Source organism: Chaetodon auriga, chromosome 2 (genome assembly GCF_051107435.1).
Source record: "Chaetodon auriga isolate fChaAug3 chromosome 2, fChaAug3.hap1, whole genome shotgun sequence".
NCBI lineage: Eukaryota > Metazoa > Chordata > Actinopteri > Chaetodontiformes > Chaetodontidae > Chaetodon > Chaetodon auriga.
This window is the reverse complement of record NC_135075.1, coordinates 24041767-24065704: the sequence shown is the minus strand read 5'-3', so window position 1 is coordinate 24065704 and position 23938 is coordinate 24041767. Positions and strand designations below refer to the sequence as shown.

The 23938-nt window shown below is 40.4% G+C and overlaps 1 protein-coding gene across 1 annotated transcript in view; it reads left to right on the top strand.

Moving 5' to 3' along the window:
- Window positions 1-23938, top strand: part of LOC143327606 (metabotropic glutamate receptor 4-like) — a 152666-nt gene that overhangs the window by 15617 nt on the left and 113111 nt on the right. Inside the window, exon 2 of the mRNA XM_076742057.1 lies at window positions 12640-13699. Within this exon, the coding sequence (XP_076598172.1) occupies window positions 13133-13699 (567 nt within the window). The 5' untranslated portion in view covers window positions 12640-13132. The remainder of the gene's footprint in view (window positions 1-12639; window positions 13700-23938) is intronic.

Sequence of the window (23938 nt, the reverse complement as noted above, 5' to 3'; positions counted from 1 at the left end):
GGCTGTCACAGAAGAAACCGACAGTCCTAAAAGAAACTGGGAGAAATCTTTGTTCATCAATCCAAAACAGTGGTGCTACATCACACTGTGAGACATATGTTGTTGGCCAATTTGAAGTGTTGGCAACAGGCTGCTTCAAAATTGTGACGGTGCCAGAAATGTATAAATCAAAGTACCACGATGTGACTGCTGCCACGACCGCTGTCTTCAAACCCATGGCATGAATACTGCCATAGATCTGCACATGCAGATGGCACATTGGTGTGTATTTATCTATTGGAAATGCAATTTTTCAATTGCTAGAAAAAACAGTGCCAGGGACAATTCAGCAGGCGTTCACTGCACAGTTTGACAAGTGTCAAAATTGCACGGTTATTGCACAGTACACCGGTCTTTGGCAAGGATTTGCTAATCTCCATTCAAGCAAAACCATCTTGTTGTCCAATCACCTGTTCCTACAGAACCAGTAATGTCAGTGCCTTACATTAATGGTTTCTGAGTTCCTGCTGCAAGCCCCAAACTCTCATGGTGCATTTTTACTAAGCTTGAATCAAGTCTGGTTGAGACGCTGTCACATTTCACCAGAAAATCTCTGAGTCCTTATTGACAAGCACCGTCGAAGATTCCCGTAGGTGTTTCATTATAACAAAGAAATCAGATACGACTGCTGACAGTTACCATTTTGCTGTACATGTGGAGATTCAAAGCTGGTGAACAGAAAGCGTCCCAGCCTACACACTGGCCTTGCATCACAGGGTGAGTGCTCATGCCCACCTGCAGCTTTGGAGGAAGATGCCACGCTACCAACATCTGCCGCAGGTCTCAAAGGACCTGTGGGCTGTAGACTGCTCGTCTGCAACTCTGAGTGTGTTTGTCCTTGGTTTCACACAAGAGTTTGAAGGATAATGAAGGCTTTGTTCTGTTCGTTTTCTTAATGTAAACATTTCTGAAGATTTCATCCTGAAGCTGTCTGAAAGGTAAAGTTATAGGTTAAGAAACAGGTGTTCACACTCATGAGCTGGTAGAATAATTTAATCAGTTATGCATATGGATTCCCCACATGCATAATCTCTCTGTAGAACAACCTATAGATCCAGCACCTGTTGCTACAAGAAAAGCCTCTTTCCTACACAAAAACATTTCACACGTATAGTCAATACAAGGCAATAAGTTGCCTCTAATTTGGAAAATAAAGTGCAACAAAGGGATGGCGCACTGGTTAGTAGATGAGGCCTATTTGATGGCTGAAGTCATGACCTCAAAAGACCATTTACATGTATTCTAAGAACACTAGCATTCACAGAGTGCCAAAGGAAGGCGCCATTTGCCATGTCTTAGGTATGATCTTGTGATGAATACTTACATGCACAAAAACACATAAAAGTAAACAAAACAAAAGGTCTGTAAACAAAAGGTCAGCCAGATCATCAAAGTTCAGAGAGGCTGAACTGAGAGGCTTGGTTACTTGGGGGCAGATATACATCAAAACAATCTGACAGATACATCATATTCAACAGCTTCAAAAGTTGTTATTTAAACCTCAGCTAGCTATCAACTTTAATATGGTCATTTACTCTTAGTCCATTCATAATTTTATGTGTGAAATGGCAAAAAAATGGCCATTATAATTTCCCAGATTTCAAGGTGACATCTAGAAATGCCTTGTTTTATCCAACCAATAGTCCAAAACCAATTTATTCACTCTATAATCATATATACTTAAGAAAGCAGCAAGTCTTCACACTTGAAAAGCTGCAGTCAGAGAACATTATTACTAAAAGCGACAGAGAAAATGAAATGACAGCGATTAATTTTCAGCTGACAGACCAACTGATTAATCCACAAATGTCTCAGCTGTGGACATGAGACAGAGCCATGTTACCTTTCAGTTTGAGTAGCACCTCCAGCCATCTGAATGCATGAAAAGTCAAGGGATGGGTTACTAAAAAGCTGGGCAAATAACTGGGTCTCTCATCAAGGGCACACAGTCAGTATTTTCATGTGAGCAAACTGAAGCTAGGTCTCCTGATACATATTATTTAATATATTATTTTCATCCAAATAAACCAATTAATTAATATTACATTTTTGTCATTGAGGTCCTCTTTCCACTGTTTTTTATTGATTTTTTTTTTTTTTTTTTTTTCTGGTGACAGCGCCCCCTGGAGCAAACGGTGAAATGGTGACTGCCAGTCAGTGTCTATATATATATAGAGGCAGCAGATAAGTCGAAAGGACGCCAGGTGAAATGAGCATATTTGAATTAAAACGTATCAAACTAAGCAGAGGCGGATATTTCGAGACTGTTAATGGTCAGGACTCTGGAAAAGTCTGGGAAAGATTAGTGACCTCAAGTATCTTAATTAATTAAATCACCAAACGCAAAGTCAGTTAAACGTCAGCCGTTATCGAAGTTAAACAACCGAAGTTTTAGCTAGCTAGCTAGCTCGCTGTGAACTTAAGTTCGCTCTTTAACGGTAGGTGGAATCAACCAGATTTATGAATGTCCACCTCCCAAAATTCGTATTGAATAAAAACTGCGTCTGATAAGAGCCCATACTATCAAAAAAAGCTGGACCTGCAACGACGAATACAGGAAGAGGAGGTAGTTACGGTAACGTCAGATACTTGGATACTTGATGTTAGCCAAAACAGTAATGGACTCCGCTGTTTTACAAGAACTGAAGGCAAGCCAGTGGAAAATTAAGAGGCTGTTCAACTATTTTCCGCCATGAAGGACATTCATCCAGAGGTATTTGGTGAGTGAAATCCACCTTTCTTGTTTGTCGGATGTAACGTTACTAATGGCGGAAGAACCCGCCGTGGTACTGACTATGACCTGGGCGGTTGTTCATGTGGAGGCTGTGAGCCTGGATCTGTGTTTCGTTGCAGTCGGTGTGTGTGCTGGAGTTGACAGTATTTGCTCCGTGCACACAGACACGGACTACTGTGCGATCCGTGATTATGTGTAACTGAGGCTATACAGATGCTTTGGTCGCTGGGTCTTAGAAATTTTCGTCCTCTTTTTGGTGTAACAAATATGTATTTGATTGTATTGTGTATGTTATGAAGGCTCATTTTCTTTTTCGTTTTGAACAATTGAAAAACAATTAAGACTGAGTTGCACAAGAAACTGACTGTTATATGGTTTCGTTCCTTTTTGGTGCCCTGGCAGTACTTCATATGAAAGTATTTCTCACAGTTTTAAGTAAAGGGACGGCTGGGACAGCACTGTGAGACAGTCTCAGCAGGTTAACTGTGTTAAAATTGATTGGACCGACTCTGAAAGTTGGACCAAAGCTTGATTTTAACACATTTTGATTGGCATGTATTCCAACTGTTTTGTGCAGAATTTCAGAAAAGATGGTTTCAGGAGAGTCTGTCTTGTTTTTCACTGTTCCTTTTATTTATTTTTTATTTTTAATACATTGTTAGCTTGTTCCCTGTTGTCTCCCAGCGTTAATTTCAAAAGCTGACCCATGATCCTCTGTTGTAATGTTTGGTTGTACACCTTGTGTGTTCCCAAATAAGTAATAGGTGCAGACACTTGAATTTTCACATTTCATCAGGCCATTGTGTATCTTCTCCAATACACTGGATTAGAAAAGCTCCTTACTCTGAATGTGCTGGAGATACTGTCAAAATTGTACTCAGAAGGGAGGCCTTCTGGTTCTGGATTTGCTCCCCAGAGTCCCTGGGTCTTATGAATTTTGTATAAGCTGCAGGAGATTAAAAGTGTATGTACAGTCTTGTGAAGGTGATGCAGGTGATGGCTCTGGTTTTGGAAGACTTCACTCCGTCATGCATTTTACTCTTTTCCCAGCAGTTTATGTAAAACGGTTTGACAAGAGACGCGATAGGATTCAGATCCAATAAGCAGATCTGAGGTCAGATTGAGACTCGAATCTCAACTGCAGCTTTCACTCAGCACTTGATGCTTGTGTGACTCTACATCGTGTTGTTCCCATTATCTTGAGGAATCTTACAAACACAGACTATACTTCCAAACCACCCATTCTTGCTGATATGCCCCAGTTTTCCATATGTTGCAGCGTCAAGTGAGTCTGTTGGAAATGAGTCTCTCGGGGGCACAGGTTTGATAAGACAAATTCTTTAATCCTGACAGACAGGCAGGTCTAGCTCAACAGATACAGTAAATCAATCAATGTGTCTGAGAAGTAGCAGCCTCCAGTATTGACTGTGACCCCCTCCCCCTCTTCCCCTACACAGACACTTTCTAGGGCGCTTCACAGTGATGGCTTGTGATATAGCTGTCTTTACTTTCCAGCTCCGTGCATACTAAGCCGTTCTAGTTTGTCGTCTAAAAAACAAGGTTAAAAAAAAGTGTGTTTTACCCACAAGATGAAGTATGATAGGCATCATTACCAAGCACCGCTTAGAGTCAACAGGAGGCTGGAGATGGTTCACCTCATGCCATCTTTTCACTGGACCATTAACCAGCTTCACAGAGCGGGCAAGTGAGAGAGCAGCCGTCAGCGCCAGAGGCTTTGAGAGACTGGGCCGTTTGGATATATTTTAACCTGTAGATTCGAGATTCAACTCTGCTCTCTGAATCATATTCAATCCAGGCCCCAAGGTGTGCATGTGATGATAGGTAGGAATTGAAAGCTTTATAGGGAAGAAACCCGGTAGCGCTGATGAATAATAAGTAGAGTTGGCGCTTTTTCTTCCCCACAAGGAGAGCCTAAACAAGAGTATAGGAGACTCAGTGAAGAAAGGATAAGACTTTGTAAAGACGAAGGGTCGGAACTGAAGAACATGTGGGTGTGACTGTGTATTTCATCATCATAGCAAGTTGTTCGTCGTTGAATCAGTCAGTGAAAGGGAAGTCAACAGTTTTATATGCTCTTCTGATTTCCCAATGGCTTTCCTTCATAGCATCTTCATCCTTTTTAAGCAGCTTGAGATTTCTCCCTCTGCTCTTCCAGGGCAGGAAAATCATGGCTCCTTCTCACATTTCAGTCCATTTATCTCCTGCTAGATGCAGCTCAGTGATCTTAGCCCTCCATTAGCCTGCACAGAAAAGCATCCAGTGCAAGTAAACAAAAAAATTTAGGTATGGCCCATTTCTTCTTCCCCGCACTGTTCTCAACCTCGTCTTCAAAATGACTTACGGTGTCTTCAAAACAACACATTACATTCGCTGTGCTGAAAAAGCACAGCTCTGGCCTGTTAGCAGTCCTTGTTTGCATGTCCTAAAATTTCTGTAGCTGGCACAGAAATGGAGCGGCTCTCTGGTGTGGTTGTCATAAAGTTGATATTTCAAGAGATAAATTGCAACCGTGTTTCCTCAGGGTTCCCAGCGAAGGGAAATCAAACGGCCACAGTCAGCTATTGCATAATATCATGTCTTAGCAAGATTTACCACATATCAGAGTTCTAAATAAATCACAACTGTCATCTGCATTTTGCTGTTTCTGTAATTAATGTGCCCCAGAGTTAAAATATTCAAGTGCCCTGCTCTGGTCTCTCTTTACATCCAACAGTGACAAAACACATCAGATGTCAAAGGAAAAGAGATTGGGATCATTTGAATCATTTTTGTCATCTTAAAAAATGCTTTTCCCAGTAGACACCTTTGTGATATGCAAAATATATACATCATACTGGACATGAGCCCATCAATTTGAATGAACATGGTCGTTAATCTGTTCATTTGTGAAGAATTCACATGCAGCCACTTTGGTTTTTTTTTCTTAGATTTTTATATTTTTATCCTCACACTAAAATAACAAGTTCCTTAATTCATCATTAATCTAACAACAGAAAGTTAATTAAATCAACACTTAAAAATGTTCTCAATGTCAGGATTTGCTGCTTTTCTCTGGAGTCATATCGTTGAAAATCGAATATCTTTGCATTTTTGACTGCTGATCGGACAGATTTAAGATAAGATATGACTTTATTGATCCCACACCGGGGAAATTAAGTAAAAGTAGATCAAATTACATCACTAGCAACAGGCACGGACACCAATCTCAAGAGTCATCTTGGTTTCTGGGAAATTGTGATTAGAGTTTTCCCGATTTTGACATATTTAATAAACAAAATAACTGATTATTAGGAAAAAAATCAACAGATGAATTGATGATGAAAATAATTGTTTGTTCTGTCCCTACACTCCTTCAGGGTGAATTTTGATGTACAGAAATTTGAGACACAAATACCCAGATAGTATGACCCATCCTGGCTTTACTCACAAGCCAAGCAATTAGGACATCTCTTACACTGCGACATTGGCAGTAACTATATCAGTAGCTAGTCATAATTAGCTCTCCTCTGTATTGAATTTCACTGCTGAAAAGATCTTTAAATCATTATTAAGTCAGAAATTAAGAGTGGTCTGAGTGTGCTATAGGAATTTTCTAAAAATGATACTCATGATTAAAGCCAGAAACGCTCATTCCTGCTGATTTCCCCCAGGATTGTAAAGATGGTCATACTGAGTGAATGATGGATAAGGAATTACTTTGCAAACTGATTCTGATCAGCTGTATCCTGGCTTTTCTGCAGCATTTACACCTGGCACAGCTGTGTATAAATGCTCAGTTGTGTAAAAATACTTAAAGTAGTACAGAATAAAAATGGAGGCACATTGAACCAAACAAGTGTCGTAATTAGAGCAAACTAAAATACATGGTCAGCTCATATGGCAATTGTGTTGAAAGCTTTAGCTGTAATTTTGCATAATTTGGCTGTTGCAGTCTGCAGCATAGTCAGCTCTGCTTTGAGAGGAAGTCTCCTCTTTACCAACTGTAATCATTTATTATTGTGAAGTATTCGAAAATGGAGGGAAACACGGCTCAGGCCCTGCAAGGCTTGGCTGAGGTGCTGCAGCTTAAAAGCACTTTGAAACCTTAGAGAGACGAAACCCCACATTCAAGCTGCACAGATCTGAGTGAGTGTAGGCTCCTTTCTATTGTGAAGTATGACAGAAACTGGTATCAAGATTCCTCTTTGTTTTCAAATGCATAGTGTGACAGCTGGCAATAAAGACTCTGTTCATCAAGACTTTCTGTAGTGATGCATGGAGGCGTATTCAGGCCTGAAGATTTCCTGTAAAAATTTATGCAAATACTGTAGCAGCAGCAGTGCAGTGATGGAAATTTTATACTTCTTGAAAAAGTCCTATCTCTTAAAGAAAAGTATAAACCTATGTTTTGTGTTTTGTAACATTTGCGTAATTATGATCCTTGCTGGTGACATATTGAATTGCTCCAAGAGCTTTAGAGCAGAAACAGTTAACTACTTAATAGGGTTGCATAACGAACCTTGATAGGTTTGTGGCACTGACCAAATTGCTTCAATACTACCGAATATTAAAAAAATGCCTTGGCATGCGGGAGCAAATTTCGATTCCTATGCAGCATGCTTGTACTTGAGATCGAGATCGAGATCTAATAATGCAGGTGATTGGCTGTCCAGCGTTACACATCTTAGAATGTTATGCTGTTGACGGCATAAGAAAATATGAACAGTGACAGCTGCTTGTTAGCGAGCCAGAGCAGCTAACCTGTATCTGCTCGTCAGTGAGTCCGTTAACATCGTTCACCAGCACATCCTTTCCTTGCCACAGTGGGAATTAATAAGCGGCACCTGAGGTGGAGAACGTTTCTAACAACAACTTTGGATTCTGGGAAATAATATTAGGAATTTTTCACTGCTTTCTGGCATTTTTTTGCACAAGATGATTCATCTAATTATCGAGAAAATAAAGAGCAGATTAATCGATTATGAAATGTATATTGCAGTCCTAAATAGTTAATTGTTTTTACCTCATGTAACTATGGATGCTGATTATATATTGGTTGGGATGCAGTATAATGCTGCACAATATGACACTGAAGATTGCAATGCAGCTTACAATAATAGTAGAATAATGCAGTAATGATAATACAGAAAAATGCTGACCAAAAGAAAAAACGTTTTCTATTAGAACAGTGTCAGAATTGTTCAGGCTGGGAAAAGTTGGGTTGAGTTGGGCTGAAAACGCAGCTCAGTGACAGATGGCATGCTCAGTTGATTGTATTGCACTAATTGCATGGCAGGTTTCTGGTTTTGCTGCTCAGAAATTAAGGTATTACCCCCAGACCACTGACAAATGTGAACAAAGAGCAACATTGAAAGTTTGATCCATTCTTATTGATGCATCCTTTTAAGGCTCATTTCAGTCATTTTTTCTTTGACTATAAACAGGGTGGCAGCCTCTTCTAAGCTCCCCAGTCCATGTGTGCAGCTTAGCCATGCTCTCTCCATTCATTTTCCTCAGGGCAGCCTTCCTCTACCTTCCTATTGATCTGCTGTGCAGCATCAACATGCTGGAGTGTCAATTAGAGAGCCCCTCCTGCCCATCTGTGAGAGGAGAGCTACAGTGCATCTCTAAAAGTTTCCTTGGCTGCCTTTGCCAACCAGCAGCTGTTCGGGTCTCAGAAGATGAAGTGGGGAATAATCTTCTGAAAATAAATATACATTTATTTCAGATGTTTCCCTGTTTGTATTTATTATGTTCCTTTTGCAGTACTGATTGGACTGTAAAATGCTCAGGCTAGAGCTGTGAATTTTCTAACGTGAAGTGGTAAAAAATACGAGGGAGTTTCAAGGTGTTGGGGCTTTTCTTCACAACACACTCTTCATCTTCAAGGAGGGCACATGTTACATTTTTTTCAGTTGAAGTGCATTTGTAAGGGCAGGCGGGTTGAGGAGAGCGGAAAGGACGCTTACTTCTCAGTGAAAAGAGGAATCTGTTCGTTGCATTGTTACTCTTAGCAACCCGAGTCTGCAGTGTGTTAGCAGATGTTTCTGGATCACATCTTCCCCAGTGACTTCGCTATTTATGTTCTATTGGAACACAAACTGTCTCCAGACCTCCCTCAAACATCAGGAAACTGTTGCAACACTCTCTAAATATTAAAATGGTCAGTATTCTTGAAAACTAGCCGTGGTGACAGGTGTGTAGGCGCAGTGAGACAGACGCGATGTAGAACAGCTCCCACACTGTGTCTTCATTTTATTTGGTAATGTTTAAGTCGAGAATACTCAGGAAATTAAACCTTCTATACTAAAGTTGCCAAAACAGACACATTTAATGAGCAGAAAGTAAACACAGAACATCTTTAAATTGTTGATATGTTATTGAAAACAGACAGCTTTTGCACTTTTCAGAATTAAGGTGTAGATTCAGCTGCTGGTGTAGCTTGTGTGGCCATGTAACAACACACATTTATTTGCCTGAAGGTTATTGTATGGCCTTTTGAAACAAACGCAGTCTATTCAGAAACATGCGTTTGCACCTGAGGAAAGGTTGTTCTCCTGATTGGAATCTTCTGTAATACCTGCAGCTGTCTTTGACATTTTTATTTTTCTCAAGTCTCTGTTGTATGTGGGTATTGAGGTATACTATTACGGGCTGATCTGTAAATATACACACATTTGTCTTCTCATTCAGTGTCCTTGTAACTTGTCTTTTTTTTCTTCCTTTTTTAGCACTCTGTTCATTGATGTGCCTCAAACACAGAGCAAATCTGAGATGGGTTTTCAGGCTTAAAAATTGTAATATGAGCCACCGTGTTACATACACCATATTAGAGTTGAGTTCTTGAAATAAGATATACAGTGAAAACCTTAATAATGTGTAACCGGATTTCACTAAGTATGCTAATAGCGCGCTCTCCATTCAGTTACTACATCACTACATGTCATGTTGAATAGAGCTCTGAAAGGTGGTCTTGATTAAAATGGGACTTTTCAGCAGAATGATGGTTGTTTCTGAAATGAATGATTCGGTGGAATATAGCTAGCCCACCCCCGTTGCATTAAGATCTTTAAGATTAAAGAATGAATTACCTACCTGGTCAAAGAGGAAACACTATACGATATTGATCTGGAACGAGACAAAACAAGCTGATCAGCATGATAATGTTTGATGCAATCTTGTTGGGTGCCAGATCTTTTTCCCTCAGTTGCACTTGAGATACTCCTTCAGATTGGCTGGCTGTTTTTCAGTCTGAGGGAGACATATGAGCTGTCTCCTTACCAGCTCTTCTTTTGTACAAACATGACGTTTGATGACATCTGTCTTGAAATCTGCAGGCTTGCAGAACAGAACTCTTCAATGTTTACAGCTGCATTTTTCTCTTTTGCCTATCTATACCGAGCTGTGTTGGCAGCTCACTGTCTTCTCCTCAGTGAATGCTCTGGTGTTAGATATACTGGTGCATGGTTTGTATTGGGTTATGGGGGCTAAGGTGAGTTGCCCGGCTTTCCAGTTGTCATCTGCTCTGCAGCACTTAAAGTGGACCTGCAGTGAATCAACTCTGAAAAATTACTTCTCACTCAGTAGGAGATAGTTGGGTGTATTCAAAGGACCTTGTCACTTCCAATATGCTCTCAATGAATCTCAGCCGTTGCTGATCCAGGGCTTCAACCCACTCTGCTGGAAAACCAATGTCTACAGCCCTATTCTGTGACTGTGTGCATGGAGATTGTTCCTTCAGAGCCTATTACAGCTTCAGGAATGAACAGGGTGGAGATATGTACATACAGGATAGCTTGTAGTGGCATATTTTGTGTCTATATATGGCATGCATGAATTGTGTGTGTGTGTGTGTGTGTCAGAGGGAGAAGAAAGGCAAAAGGAAGGAATGAAAGTGTCAGGGTGTGTAGACGTGCATTACAGGATGGAGCTTAGAAACTCAAAATGCAGCTTTATGTCTGCATTATGTACCTCAGCAGCTTGTTTACAACAGTTGAATCTGTACAGAATCTGCATCAAATAACCGTCACAGCAGTGAGACAATGAACACAACCACATCAAAACGGATGTGGTTAATTGATTGCCAGAAACATAATTTGCAACTATTTTGAAAAGAGATTAATATTTTATGTCAATTTTTATAGAAAAATGCCAAACATTGGAGCTTCTCCACTGTGAGGATTAGTCTTGTATGACTTATCCAGTCATACGATTTAGTGTGCATACAATAAAGCTATTTGAAGACACCTTAAATTTTTCACTAGTAGCTGGTGTTTTATAGATCAAACAATGAATTCAAAGAATAATCAGAACATAAATTGATAATAAAAATGATTGTTAGTTGCAGTTCTAGTGAGGGATAGCTGCCAGCATAGACCCGATAATAAGGTTTAATGCTTCAGATTTTCAGTGTATTGAAGCTTTGTTTCTATGTGTGATCAGTATATGTAAAATATCTTTATCCCTTCGTGGCTTAAATTCCAGGCACCAGTGATCTGGATAATATTTCAGTCTTTTTCTGAAAACCTGCAGTTTCTTCTGTGTTAATGGCTGCTTAGAATCAGAAGTCAGCTTGCATATTGCAGCGATTTCTTAAGGTGGATATTTTTCTTCTCGCCAACTTTGGATATAAAAGCTGCTCTCCATCTGTAATAGCATAATTACAATTTAAAACTCATTTCTTAGCCCATACCCCTACTGGTTTGTTGTACTTTCCTGCTCCTGGAAGGCAGAGACTCTGAGGCCCACATGTGAATTCTATTATGATATATGTAATTGATTTTGCCTGTAGTAAGCAGAAATACCTAGGTAATGCTGGAGTGGTTCATTTGGCACAAAGAGGGCACAAAGAGATATCAACTTCAGCAGTACCCTATTCAGTGTTTCTGAACCTCCCTTTAAACCCTTAATATTTCTAATGATTTGACAGGCTTTGAAGAAGTAATGTGGCAGCAATGGCGATACATCTTCCAGAAAATGATAATTTCATAGAAAATGCAAACACAGAATAGTAACTTAATAGGGTTGGGTGATTGGGTGGATATGTCTGTCACCACTTGTTTTTTTTGGCATTTTTTATTTTTGTTTTTTTTGTTGCTAATTTGATGGTTTGCCTCTGAAGAACGAGTGAGAGCTGCTGCTCAGCGCCAGACTCTGTTCAGCGATCCCAGTAGCACAAAGAGGACAGCAACGGCAGGGATAAACAGCATGTAGGGCCAGAATATTTGCACATCGTAAGGGTTTATTTTGACCAAATAGAGTTGGTGATTGTTGGAGGGCAATTAAGCTCGTCTTAGTTCAGTTCAGAGAGAAGGTTGAATTCAGTAGGTGCACGGTTGTATTTTTCTGTTTAAATAAGGAAACTAGGTGTAAGAATAGGTCCTTTCTTGACTTTTTGTGCCTTTAGTTTGTTTATTTATAAAAGAATCAGTGACAATGGACTGATGCTGACAGCACAGTCGTGTGTTACTGGAACCATAAAACAGTTTCAGTTTGCCAGTTTGATGTAAAAAAGCAGAAATAGGAAACATAATAGTCTAGGATTGTCACAATGTTGAGATAGAGTTTTGTGCATCTGCTGGCAAGGTTGATAGGTGAAAATGAAGCACGGAGATGTGACACTCAGCCCCGTCAACCTTGAGAGTTCATGGAAACCTTTCGAATTCAAAATGGTAGACGCAGAAAAGCTGCATATGAGAAAGAAATGAGTTCAGGAGCAGAACTGTCTCTTCATTCCACATAATGCTGGAGTAAAAAGGTTAAGCAAAAAAAAAAAAAAAGTATTGAAAAGCCCATACCAATACAAATTCTTTTTTTCTGTTTTCACTGTGCACTGTCTCACTACTCTACTCTTTTTCATCTTTCAGGAATTCACTCTGAAGCCTGTGGACCTAAGCAGGCCTGAGGGCTCTGACATATACCAAATCCCTGCCCAGGGGAACTCGGGGAGATTAAAAACTTCTGATTGAGGTGGAGAGGAAAGAAACAGAGAGAGAGAGAGGAGGAGAGAGACAGAGGGAAAAAGCTTATCGTTCACCTTTGTTCTTCCTAATGCCCCAAGTGAAGGATCTCCATAGGCAAGCCTGTGCATAACAGCAGACGCAAGAGCAGCTGCCCACCGCTGTGGTCAGAAGATGGAGTGAGGGAGCGAAGGAGGAGAGGAGAACAGGATTACACCCTGTGAAAGAGCCAAGCTCATATTCTACATTAATTGAATGCCTGGAAGAGAGGAGAGACATGAGAGGAAGCCTTTTCTGTGCCAGCTGCTTCAAGAGGTATTGCAATTAACCCTCTGGCCATCATAAAATAATACCTGGCTTCTGTTGTTTTCTGATTGCTGGGTTTGGTTGTGCGGTGTGGATGCGTGCTCAGGCTATGGTCATGTTTCAGCCCCCGGCGTGTAGACCGGATCGGACCGGCTGTCAGCGAAACAGCTTGATTGTGCCGGTGCTGCTGCTGCTGCTTCTCTATGGCTCCCTCAAGGCCGCTCAGGCTGCCAAACCCAAAGGGCCGGGACACACACATTTGAACTCCATTCGCATTGACGGGGATATCTCCTTAGGTGGGCTCTTTCCAGTACACGCCAGGGGCCACGATGGCAAGCCGTGTGGGGAGCTGAAGAAGGAGAAGGGTATACACAGACTGGAGGCCATGCTCTTTGCCCTTGACCGCATCAATAATGACAATAATCTACTGCCTAACATCACACTGGGGGCACGTGTGCTGGACACCTGTTCCAGGGACACTCACGCCTTGGAGCAGTCGCTCACCTTCGTGCAGGCTCTGATCGAGAAGGACGGGACAGATGTCAAATGTCTGGGCGGAGGATCGCCAATTATCACCAAACCTGAGAGGGTGGTGGGCGTCATTGGAGCATCCTCCAGCTCTGTTTCCATCATGGTGGCCAACATACTGCGCCTGTTCAAGGTAAGACACAAGCACAGTTGTTTTGTTTGTGTAGGATTAATTGTCCTCTTCTTAGTATGGATGAAAGGCACCGAAGAGCTGCTGTTGAATACCGTATGGAACTTAAAAACTGTGAATTGTGATGTTTTTGCGTTATTGATCCTCTTTGGATTGGTTTGAATAATTAATAACACCGGCTGAAAAACAACAGGAGCTCTGAACAGTGTGAGAGAACAGTATGTGTCAGAAGTCTGCTGCCACGCAATGGACACTTTCATAACTTTAGAGAGGAGACCCCTTGGTAAATCTCATCACTCTGACTGTTGCCCTGCAGGAGCTGGCTGCTAAGCAGTGAGAGGTATTGCCTGTCGTAATCCACAAATGATTAATAGGAATACTATTTGATTTCATTTTTTACCCCATAGCCTTTCTTCCAATCAGTCTTGCGTTTACATCTGCTTATATTATGGAGAAAATATGTCCTGCTCATGTACATCTGGACATTTGATGAATTATTTAGCACATATTTTCTATCCAGCCAGCCACGACAAGCGTAATAGCTCTTTCTACTTTACTGAAGGTGTGATTGCTATTTACTGCTCGGGTCGCTGCAAAAATAACACACCTTTCTTTGACTTTAAAAAGAATTACTTTTTGTAAAGTACTGTCATGTGTTTGGAATTGTTTCACGGGCAATTACACATTTTAGCACAGATATTACTCAAATCACTTTCACTGGGATCGGTGAGGTAGCAGCTTATTTGAATTCAGAGGTAATTAAAATGAGAGATTCTTTGGCAGATAACACTCAGACTTCAAAATCAACTTGAAAATGTATTTCAGTTTTCCTCTGTATTCTGCTGTCATCTAAGAAGCTCATTTTCAATCCAGACTCCAGTTTAAGTACTATTTTCACCACGATCTCACATGAAAAGTCACACCTCACCCATAGTAGGGACGTGTGTGACTAGTCGATTAAATGTTGCTAACTTTGCAATAAATACTAGGTCAGTTAAACTTATTATTACTGTGGAAATTGCTTATATTGATCACTTACAGTGATCAGCCACGTATGTGGATAAAAAAGCTTCGGAGAGAATCAATCAATTATTTTGCTCTCATGATACTGTACTTTGTCTTGCGGTAACCTGTCTGCTTCCAGCTTGCTACCTGAAGTCGGTGCACAGAGAAATCATGAAGTCATGATGGGGAAAAAGAGAGCCACCAAGGCAGAAATTGCTATAAATGTAACATACAGATCGCTGGAGGGTTAACATTGCCTTTTAGATGCTGGTGTAGCACCGAACAACATTAGCTTTAGCATAGCTACCTCCACACTTCTAAAAGTCTAGATACACAGTGGCTCTGGTGTGGTGGTTATGGATCAGTTTGACTCAGACAGATGTGATCACTATAAGCCGTTTCCATTGTATTACTTTATTAATGTACACATTTAAATCGCAGGATAATTTGCCACACATTTCAGTGACATTTAAATTACAATTTGGATGTTGCAGAATGTGATTGAGGGTTTCAAATGGCTCTTTATAATGTTCACATATTCGAACAATGTTTAATCTTAAACATTAAATTGTATTAAATTTTTTGGCTGTTTTAAATGAGTCGGCTATTCTAATTTTATACTTCTTTTTGAATTATAGGGAAATTAGTCATTAGGAATGTCCCTAATCCAAACAAAATTTCCCTCTTGTTAAAAAGTACTGGCAGGTCAGATGGTGGTTGAGTAGCAAAGCTGTTCTGCAGCTGATTCAGTGTTTTACTTAAGGACACCTCAGCAGACCAGGTGTTTACGCTCACCAAAAAGGGCTCTAACCTAAGTAGCACAGGATGGCAAGTTGCAAAGTTTTTCAAACTTTGTCTGAAAATTACCCAACTGCAAATCCTAATAACTGCAAATCTAGTGTAACTTTGACAGAAATAGAGAAAGTTAATGAGTATTTTGATAATAAAAGAGACTAAATTAATTGTTTAAGTCATTGTGCTTTACGTCATTTCCCTAGTTACAACTTCTCAGTTGTGAGGAATGGCTGCCTTTCTTTCTCTTCTGTGATAAATAAATAAACTCAGTATTTCTAGGTTTTGTTTTTTGACCTTGTACTCTGGGAAATTGTGATCGCCATTTTCTCTATTTTCTGACATTTCATAGACCAGAAAATCTATCAGTTACTCAAAAAATAACTTTAAACTGATTAATCAGTAATAAAAGAACCATTTGTTGCAGCCATAGGTGATGGAAGTGGAAGGCAGAGCGGTGCGATACATGCCCCGTTTTTTCACCCCCATTTCTGCTACCCCCTCCCATTCAGCTCCAGTGCTGAACGCTAGACTGCGTTTGAACCAGACCAGACTCTGGCACTGCTTCCTCTACCGCCTTCCAATGCGATCAACACTATGCCGTCTATGCCAGCACCATGCAGGACAGCCGCTCTGCAGTGTGTCAGGATATTATTACCAACCTATGATTAGGGCACAGACTTTTTATTTCACTGACTGCAGGGATCTGCTGTTTTCACATCACAGACGATAATCATGTTAGCTGTCAGTATAGCCAATAAAATGTGGGTCTTGGTGTAAAGCATGAGACTTCTCTTGTGGGCTGTTACACTGTAGGAGTTTGGTGTGAGGTGCCTGGTCTGTAGGTGTGCTGCACTGTAGTGAAATTGGGTGGAGGCCATGAATACTATCGTGTTAGTCATGATTCTAAGTAGGTTGTATTGATGTTGAATATTTTTAAAAGCCAAAAATAAGTAAATAGATAACAAAAAGTGGGAACCACCTCACTAAATAAGATCAGTATGAAGTATCATCCCAAGTAGTGAGTGGATTTGGGAAACTCTTTCTTCGAACGCTTTTTTTTTGTGTATTGGTTAATCTAATACTCCCCAGCGGCCGCCTGCAGTACAGTATATGTATGATTTGATAAGCTCCCTGATTCCAGAGTCTTACAAACCACACGGGATGTATCTTACTTGTCGAGGCCTCCAGCGTTAATCGGGCTGAACCCAGTGTGACAGAACACACACACGCTTAAGTTTTGTGCATCTTGTGTGTGTTCTAATGTACGTATGGTATTTTCTTCAGCATTAGGTTCAGTATGGCTTTATGCATGGGTGGGCTATATATACCCGTTGTGCACATAATAATACACATCGTCGGGCGTGCAACACCCTGCGCATGAACTCTATATTTCTTTCTGTCTCCCACATGTAAAATATGCGTATATGCACGCTCACACAGGTATAAGTCGGTGTGGGCCACAGTAATGAGCCTCTCCAGCAGCGCGTTCTTGATCCCACTCTCACATGGAAGCCTCAAATCCTTCGTCATTACCACAGCGCTCGTTCCCTCTTCATTAATGCACATAAGCAGTGTCCTTGCATATTTAATTTTGATTTCTCTGATCTCCTTTCTCTTTATCCTCAATGTATATATTAACATTCCCCTCTTCTGCCTTTTTTCATTCAGACAGCTGCAGGTTAAGAAAGCAGCTTCAGTCAGATGGCAGGTTGAGTTGATGAACACGGTGAGATGTTGCCAGTTCATCTTCAGTTACGATCACTTGGGCTTCTGAGTTGCACTATTGAAAATCAAACACCTCCCATGGCAGTTGCCAATCAGTCAACATCTACTCTAATTGAATAACGGTCGTTACAACAATCAAAAAAGAGAAAAGGCTCCTGACGTGATGTAAAGCAGCCTGGTCAGTTATATAGATTAAGCAGTAAACCTTTAATGGAGAGTGGTGTGTGGTCATTTAGGCGGGGGCTTGAGTTATGCCTTCCCAGGGATCCATGGGTCAGCTAGATGTCCTGATGGCCCTGCTGCTGGCCCCGGAAGGTAACTTAACTTTACAGCCGTCTCATAACATGCCCTGAGCCAGCTAGACATCATTTGCTGCATGATCTGGCATGCAGAGAGGAGAGGAACAGCCACGTCTACTGGCACTGCAGCGAGACATAAATGTTTGCTTTAAAAACAGGAAATGCATGCACACGAGTACAAACTCAGCATACTGATGAAGACAGGCAGACACTTAGGCATGTAGACATGCGCATTACTGTATGCTTGTACAACCACACACACACACCATGTGCAAAATTATATCCCTCAAACACACATACCATGTGTATAAACACTAAACACACAGAAATTCAAGCATACACAAAAGCCAATCAAGCACATTTTCACGCAAACCACTTTAAACCCAGCAGCAGCCACCCTGGTATAGTTAGCAGGTTTAGAGAAAAGTGTTTCCTCAGCACTCAGCTGCATACAGATGTGGTCCAGAGCAGCTTGATGAATATTTTACTCCAACCTTATGTAACGGCAACACGGGTACCAGGAGCTGCAGCTCAAGAACATTTTCGTGTAGTTCCCTGAGAAGTGGGAGCCGCTGTGACAAGCAGTTGGGGAAAAGATAATTCATGATCACAGACAAGCTGTGTCAGATGATTACATTATTCATTTGCATAGCAGATGTGTTCATAAAGTTGACACACATCACTTACAACACAGATTGTGCTACCAGGTCTGTCCCTCTTGACGAGTGTTTATCTCTTCGGGAGGTCCTGACAGGGTTTTCCTTTTCAACCCAAGTGTTGTAAAAGTTTGTCTCTTGTTCAGTGAAAAGAAATATATTTTTTAATATGTGAATTTCGTTTGTTTCACTCTGTGGTGCACACGAGTGGCACAATAGAAAGACAGTGACCCAGGAGTAAGAAGCTCAGTAGTCTAGCCTGTAATGCTCACTGGGAAGCATTTTGGTGGCTCCTTGTTCTGACATGAGAATTTGCTGCTGGCTGGACAAAGCATCTCACATTCACTGAAGTGGTTTCAGTAGTAAAGGGACCACAGAAGAATAAAAAAAAGGATCAGTTTAGAGGAAGAAAAGTAGAAGAATATGATTTTTCATGCAAGAGCACACAGGCCTTCAGCGTCCCACTCATTGTGGCATTTTCTCTCACCCTTAGTTCATGCTCGTGTTTCTAAGTTTCCACTGGAGACACAATGGCAGCCCTACCGAGTTATTGTTAAACGCCTTCATGTTGAAGAACCCTCACAGCTATCTTGCAATAGCAAATCATCCACCTGTGATTTGTAAAGGTCTCACAAACAAACAAACAAACAAACAAACAAACAAACAACTCCCCCAAGATATTAACACGTACATGATCATTTTCTCTATATTTGATCCACACCTGTGCTGTTACTGCACTGCTCTCTCATGGCATTACTATAATTAAGGTTAAGCAGTTTAATTGTTCTGGACCGTCATGGGTTAAGTGCTTCAAACTGTTAACAAAAAAATAAAGCAAATAATATTTACTGCTGAATAAATGCAATAGATTATGAATAGTTCATTAGAGATTGCCTTGAGCTGCCATCTCTGGGCCTTATTTTCTGATGAAATCTTGAGGGATTTTGTACATGATAACATTGCTGGTAAAAGCATGTAAATAATGAACCACGGTGTTGAATAATGCATTTTTAAGGTGGATTAGCAATTATAAATATACTGTCTGTTATTCCGACTACTGTGATCTAATACAATGGATCCAGACATCTCTGATCATCTCTGAAGTAGAGATTTTCAATGCAATTTTTGACAATTGGGTATAAATTTTGGGTGTAAAAGACACCCTTTTTAAATCAAATACATAGTCAGAAATTGCTGATGTTTGCTTTTACTAGTTTATCTACTACTATTGTGACTCATTTTCGAGTGTGTGCAAGTGTGCTTGGGAAAAACAGCAATTACATGACAGCTTGTAAGGTAAAAGCTACGGTAAAAATCAGTGTGGAGCTCATTCTAAGTGTACGCACATAGCGGAAACCCAGTCACACGGCTAACAGCGAGACACTGTCAGATTTCTTCAGCAGTTCCTTTCATGATTCCTTGAATGAGTGAGCCCATCCATTCTGCAGCTGTTGTGGTCAAAGCTCCACCACATCCCTCCTTCCCAGAGGTGCTCACCATCTGCTTTGTTGCAACCTCTTTTAAGGAGTTAATGGTTATTTTCCTCCAGGTGATCATCTGCTCGGTAAACATTTGAGCTTCAGACCAGTTTGGTAAAATCAGTTAGGTTAGTATGATCAGTTAATGTACCGCAAAACCTCAAACACTTTCTCTTTTCTCTCTTTGGCAACAGAGGGAAAAGAAAGAAGGGCTGTGTTTGGTTTGTCTTTGACACTGTAATTCAAGTACAACCTTTGTCCTGAAGAGCTATCTGTCCTCTCTCTGAAAGTATATCATAATTAACATTATGTTCATTATAAGTTTTCTGTGAGAACCTCCTCCTCCTTGTCAGCTTTTCAAAACATATTATTTGAGACGTATTTTATCTTGTAGCCGCTGGGCTTGTACTCATTCGAAATGAAGCAATAACCTGAGCAGAGCTTCTATAGAAAATTTAATCAAATCTACAAATTTAAATACACGCTTTTCATTTTAATTTAGAATTTGGGCTCAGACAGAATTAGATCAGAGGTAAAAAAAAACTGAAATCACCTTGAATAGCAGGGTATTAATCTTACTTCAGAATTGTTGTATTTCTGTCCATGATTTTTCTGTGTGTATAAAAGGAATTTAAAGTTTGACAGTCCTTGAAATCTAGTATGAGTGGATTTATTTCATATGACACTTAGTCATTTTCTTTACACCGTGTTTCATCACTGCTCAGTTGAAAATTAGTTACCCTCTTTATAGCATTTCATCATTGTGGCTGCCCACACTTTTAATGACTCTGGATCGACCTGATAAATTGCGTACTGTAGGTGATAATGTGGTTTCTTTCCAAGTAGTCAATCCTCAAATATCCGGTGCATTTCGTTTCATTTGAACCTTGTTATAGCCCTCGTGCGATGAGTTTTTTAAACAAGAAAAAGTAGGTTTATGTCATGAAATTTCATGCTTCATCTCACCTTGTTCTGATGGTTTTTATTCCCCAATAAACCCTCCAGTGACACAGAAGAATGACGGCCCTCTGTCACAATTGATTTAGCAGCTCATTTGGGGGAATGACAGCTAAATCAAGATAAACTAGAATCAGCCCATCGAGGCATCTCACTTCAACCAAACCCATTCATTCAGTGAGCCGGTGACAATACAATAGTTAACATTGACTGCTTCACTAGGAAGCCATTAAAGACTTTCCTTTCTTTACATGTACTATAATTGCATGCAAGAAAGGGACATGCTTTACCTTTTTAGTGAGAGGAATTTGCCATGTTCTTAATGCATTGTGATGCTAATACAGATACGCATTACAGTGACAAAGATGCATCCTTTACAGGGGAACATGCAAGTGATACTGTTAAAAAACAAGCAATTCCTGTTAGATTTACATATCGGTTTCAGTGTAAGCACATTTCCAGTGAGAAGATAGTCCATTCTTTGTTAGACAGAAGGCTGGACTGTATCACAATCGCTTCCCAAAGGGAAGCTGCAGCACAAATGGATAGACAGTATAGGGCATTGTTACTTTGTAATTTTAAAATGAGAGCCATTTTGGCCAGAGTACTGTAAGTCATTGTGGGAGCTGCAGATAATAATCCTGCTCAGTTCAGGGAGGTGATATTTTTCCATTTTCTGTATTTTCCTATGCCATGTTTTTCCCCCACCCTCCCCTGCCCTGTCTGTCCTCCAACTGCTCCATTAACAAAATGCTGACTATCTGATTGCACAGCTATCAAGCCAGTGCTTTCTTTCTCCCTTCTTTGAGATTTAATTTACAGTAACAGTATTTATCTGTCTCAGCTTTTGATTTTTGTCAGTCAGAATTCATTACACTTGGTAACCTGTTGTTCCTTGACCACCAGAGGGGCTTCATCATCATCCACGTCATTCAATTCTGCTCATGCATGTACTGCCTGCACCTACAGTGCAAGGCTCCATCTGTCTCAACACATGAGAGGGGCATTTTGTGGAGAGTGTTTTTTTTTTCCTGATTTCCTGGTCTCTAAATCAGACCCCCAAACATTTCAGCTTTCCGCAGAATGGCTGAGATTTGATGGATATGCTGCTGAGCCATTTTCCACAGGTCTTATAGGCCTACGAAGGTGTTTGATAGCATACATTGGCACTGGCTGTTGATTCATGTCCATGTTTTAAGTTGCTGGCTCTCAATCTTTTTGCCTTGTACCCCCTTAAATCAAACCAGTGTCTTTTTGCGACCCCTTGTCACCAGCTGCATACATACCAGTGTAATTGGAATAAGTTGTAGAGCCCTGAAAAAAAAAGAGCCAGAAATCAAAAACAAAGCAAAGATTAGAGGAATGTCTAGAAAAGATTAGCAGCTGTAGTTTTTTTTTTTTTTTCAGCTTTCCTCTCATGTCAGTCATTTGGTCACACGTTTAATATAATACAACAAATGTGCTCAAACCGACTAAAAAACCTGCTGACTTCACATTGCTAACTCAGTCTTCCGCTCTGTAGCTTTAATACTAGACACTGACCAGCTACAGCAACCTCAAAGGGTCAAAAGTATATATAATATCTTCATAATATAGGCCTAAAAGGTAACATATACAATCACACTGTTGGGGCTTTGCGGCTCGACTGACAAATGCGCAGCAGCAGCAGCAGCAGCAGCAGCAGCAGCAGCAGTAGTGTATATATTTGGAAGTGGTGGCACTGAAATCTTTATTGTGGCTTGATTTTCCACTCGTGTTATTTTGCTGCTGGATGAGTAAGTGTTGATTCATGACTCATGATGACTCATTTGTCTAAAATAAGATAAATTCTAACAATACACAAGGCCACAAGACAGTCACTTCATAACAGCTGTAAGAATATATGACAGATTTCTCTTAGGTTTTACGAAGTCGAAATATTGGAAGTCATTTGAATTGTTCTGAAATCAGGAACAATTCCTGATTACAGTTCTTGTGATCCTTTGTGATAGGTGTTTTCTTCCTCTTCGCTCTGTTTGTTTTGCTTGCATTAAAAACACAAATTACTGATGGCAGGTGTGGGCCGCCTCTGAAGGATTTTTGTGCGGAGCGTGTTGTGTATTCCTGTATAATTATATTGTTTTACTCTGTAATTATATTTTGCCTTAGTTGTGGTCTCATCTCACCAAATTCAAGCCCCTCGTTCTCCATGCACGTCAGATATAACAACGTTTCTTTATCTTCAAGAGTTGACAAACATCCATCTAGAATCCAAATCCAGACTGTCTACCATCTGCCAGTCCTCTTCACATGCCAGACACTCTTGTGTTTGTCTGTAGTATGTGTTTGTGTGTGGGTGGGTGGGTTTGAACACATATGTGCATGTGTGTCTTACAGGCTTTTTCCATATTTAATTGTGTGTATCTGTTTAGTAATACGAAAATTCCTGCATCCTAATCAACACATATTGATGTTAAAACATGAAAACAAAGTGTGAAAACTGTCTGTGTTGCCTCATGGCTCCACATGCTGTCGAAGCAAATCTTCACTGCACAGAAACCATCACTGTTGATATCTTTTGGAAAAAGCGAAAGTAGGGTGCTGTGTTGCTTTTCACAAACCAGTAAACCATGTAGGCTAATCCTAAACCATAATGTAGAATTGACATTCAGTTCGTCTGCAGTTCCTCAGAAGAGATAACAAGTTAGCCTCATTCCAGACCACTGAATCAGTTCCTCGATCTTAGATTTGTTTAGTGATTTGAAGTAAAAGGAATGATTATCAGGGTACTAACAGGAAGTCATGTGTTCTGTGGTAATGTTACTGCAGCAAAAAACCACAGCTCTGGCAAAAACTTACACTCTGATAATGTTTACAGGCACAAAATATTCATTTTTTTTGCCTTTATTCTGAAAAAGACAATATTCCTACTAAGGCGTTCACAAGGCTAACGACAGTGAATATTCCACTGATACTACCGTTCCCATGCAGCCGTGCTTACTCTAATGAACACAGCCTCTGCCTTTCATTTGTCCACCTGCCTTGCTGAAAACATTGGTATTGCCATATGTGCACGTATCCAAAAACCTGTTGATATCCAAGTCTTTCAAAGTGTTGAAAAGGCTTAGTGAAATCAGTGGACCGTTGAACAAGATATTTCGGTTTTCATCATCCAACACCATAAAAGTGTGAGGAAGTAACTGGTAAGAAATGCAGAAGAAGAAGTCACACGATCAGCACATGACCTGAAATATATAAGTCATATGACTGCTGAAATGTCAGGTGTTAGTCTGAAGTGTGTATCTGAGGAGTGATATTCCCAGCAGGTTATGGCAGTGCCCCCCCTCC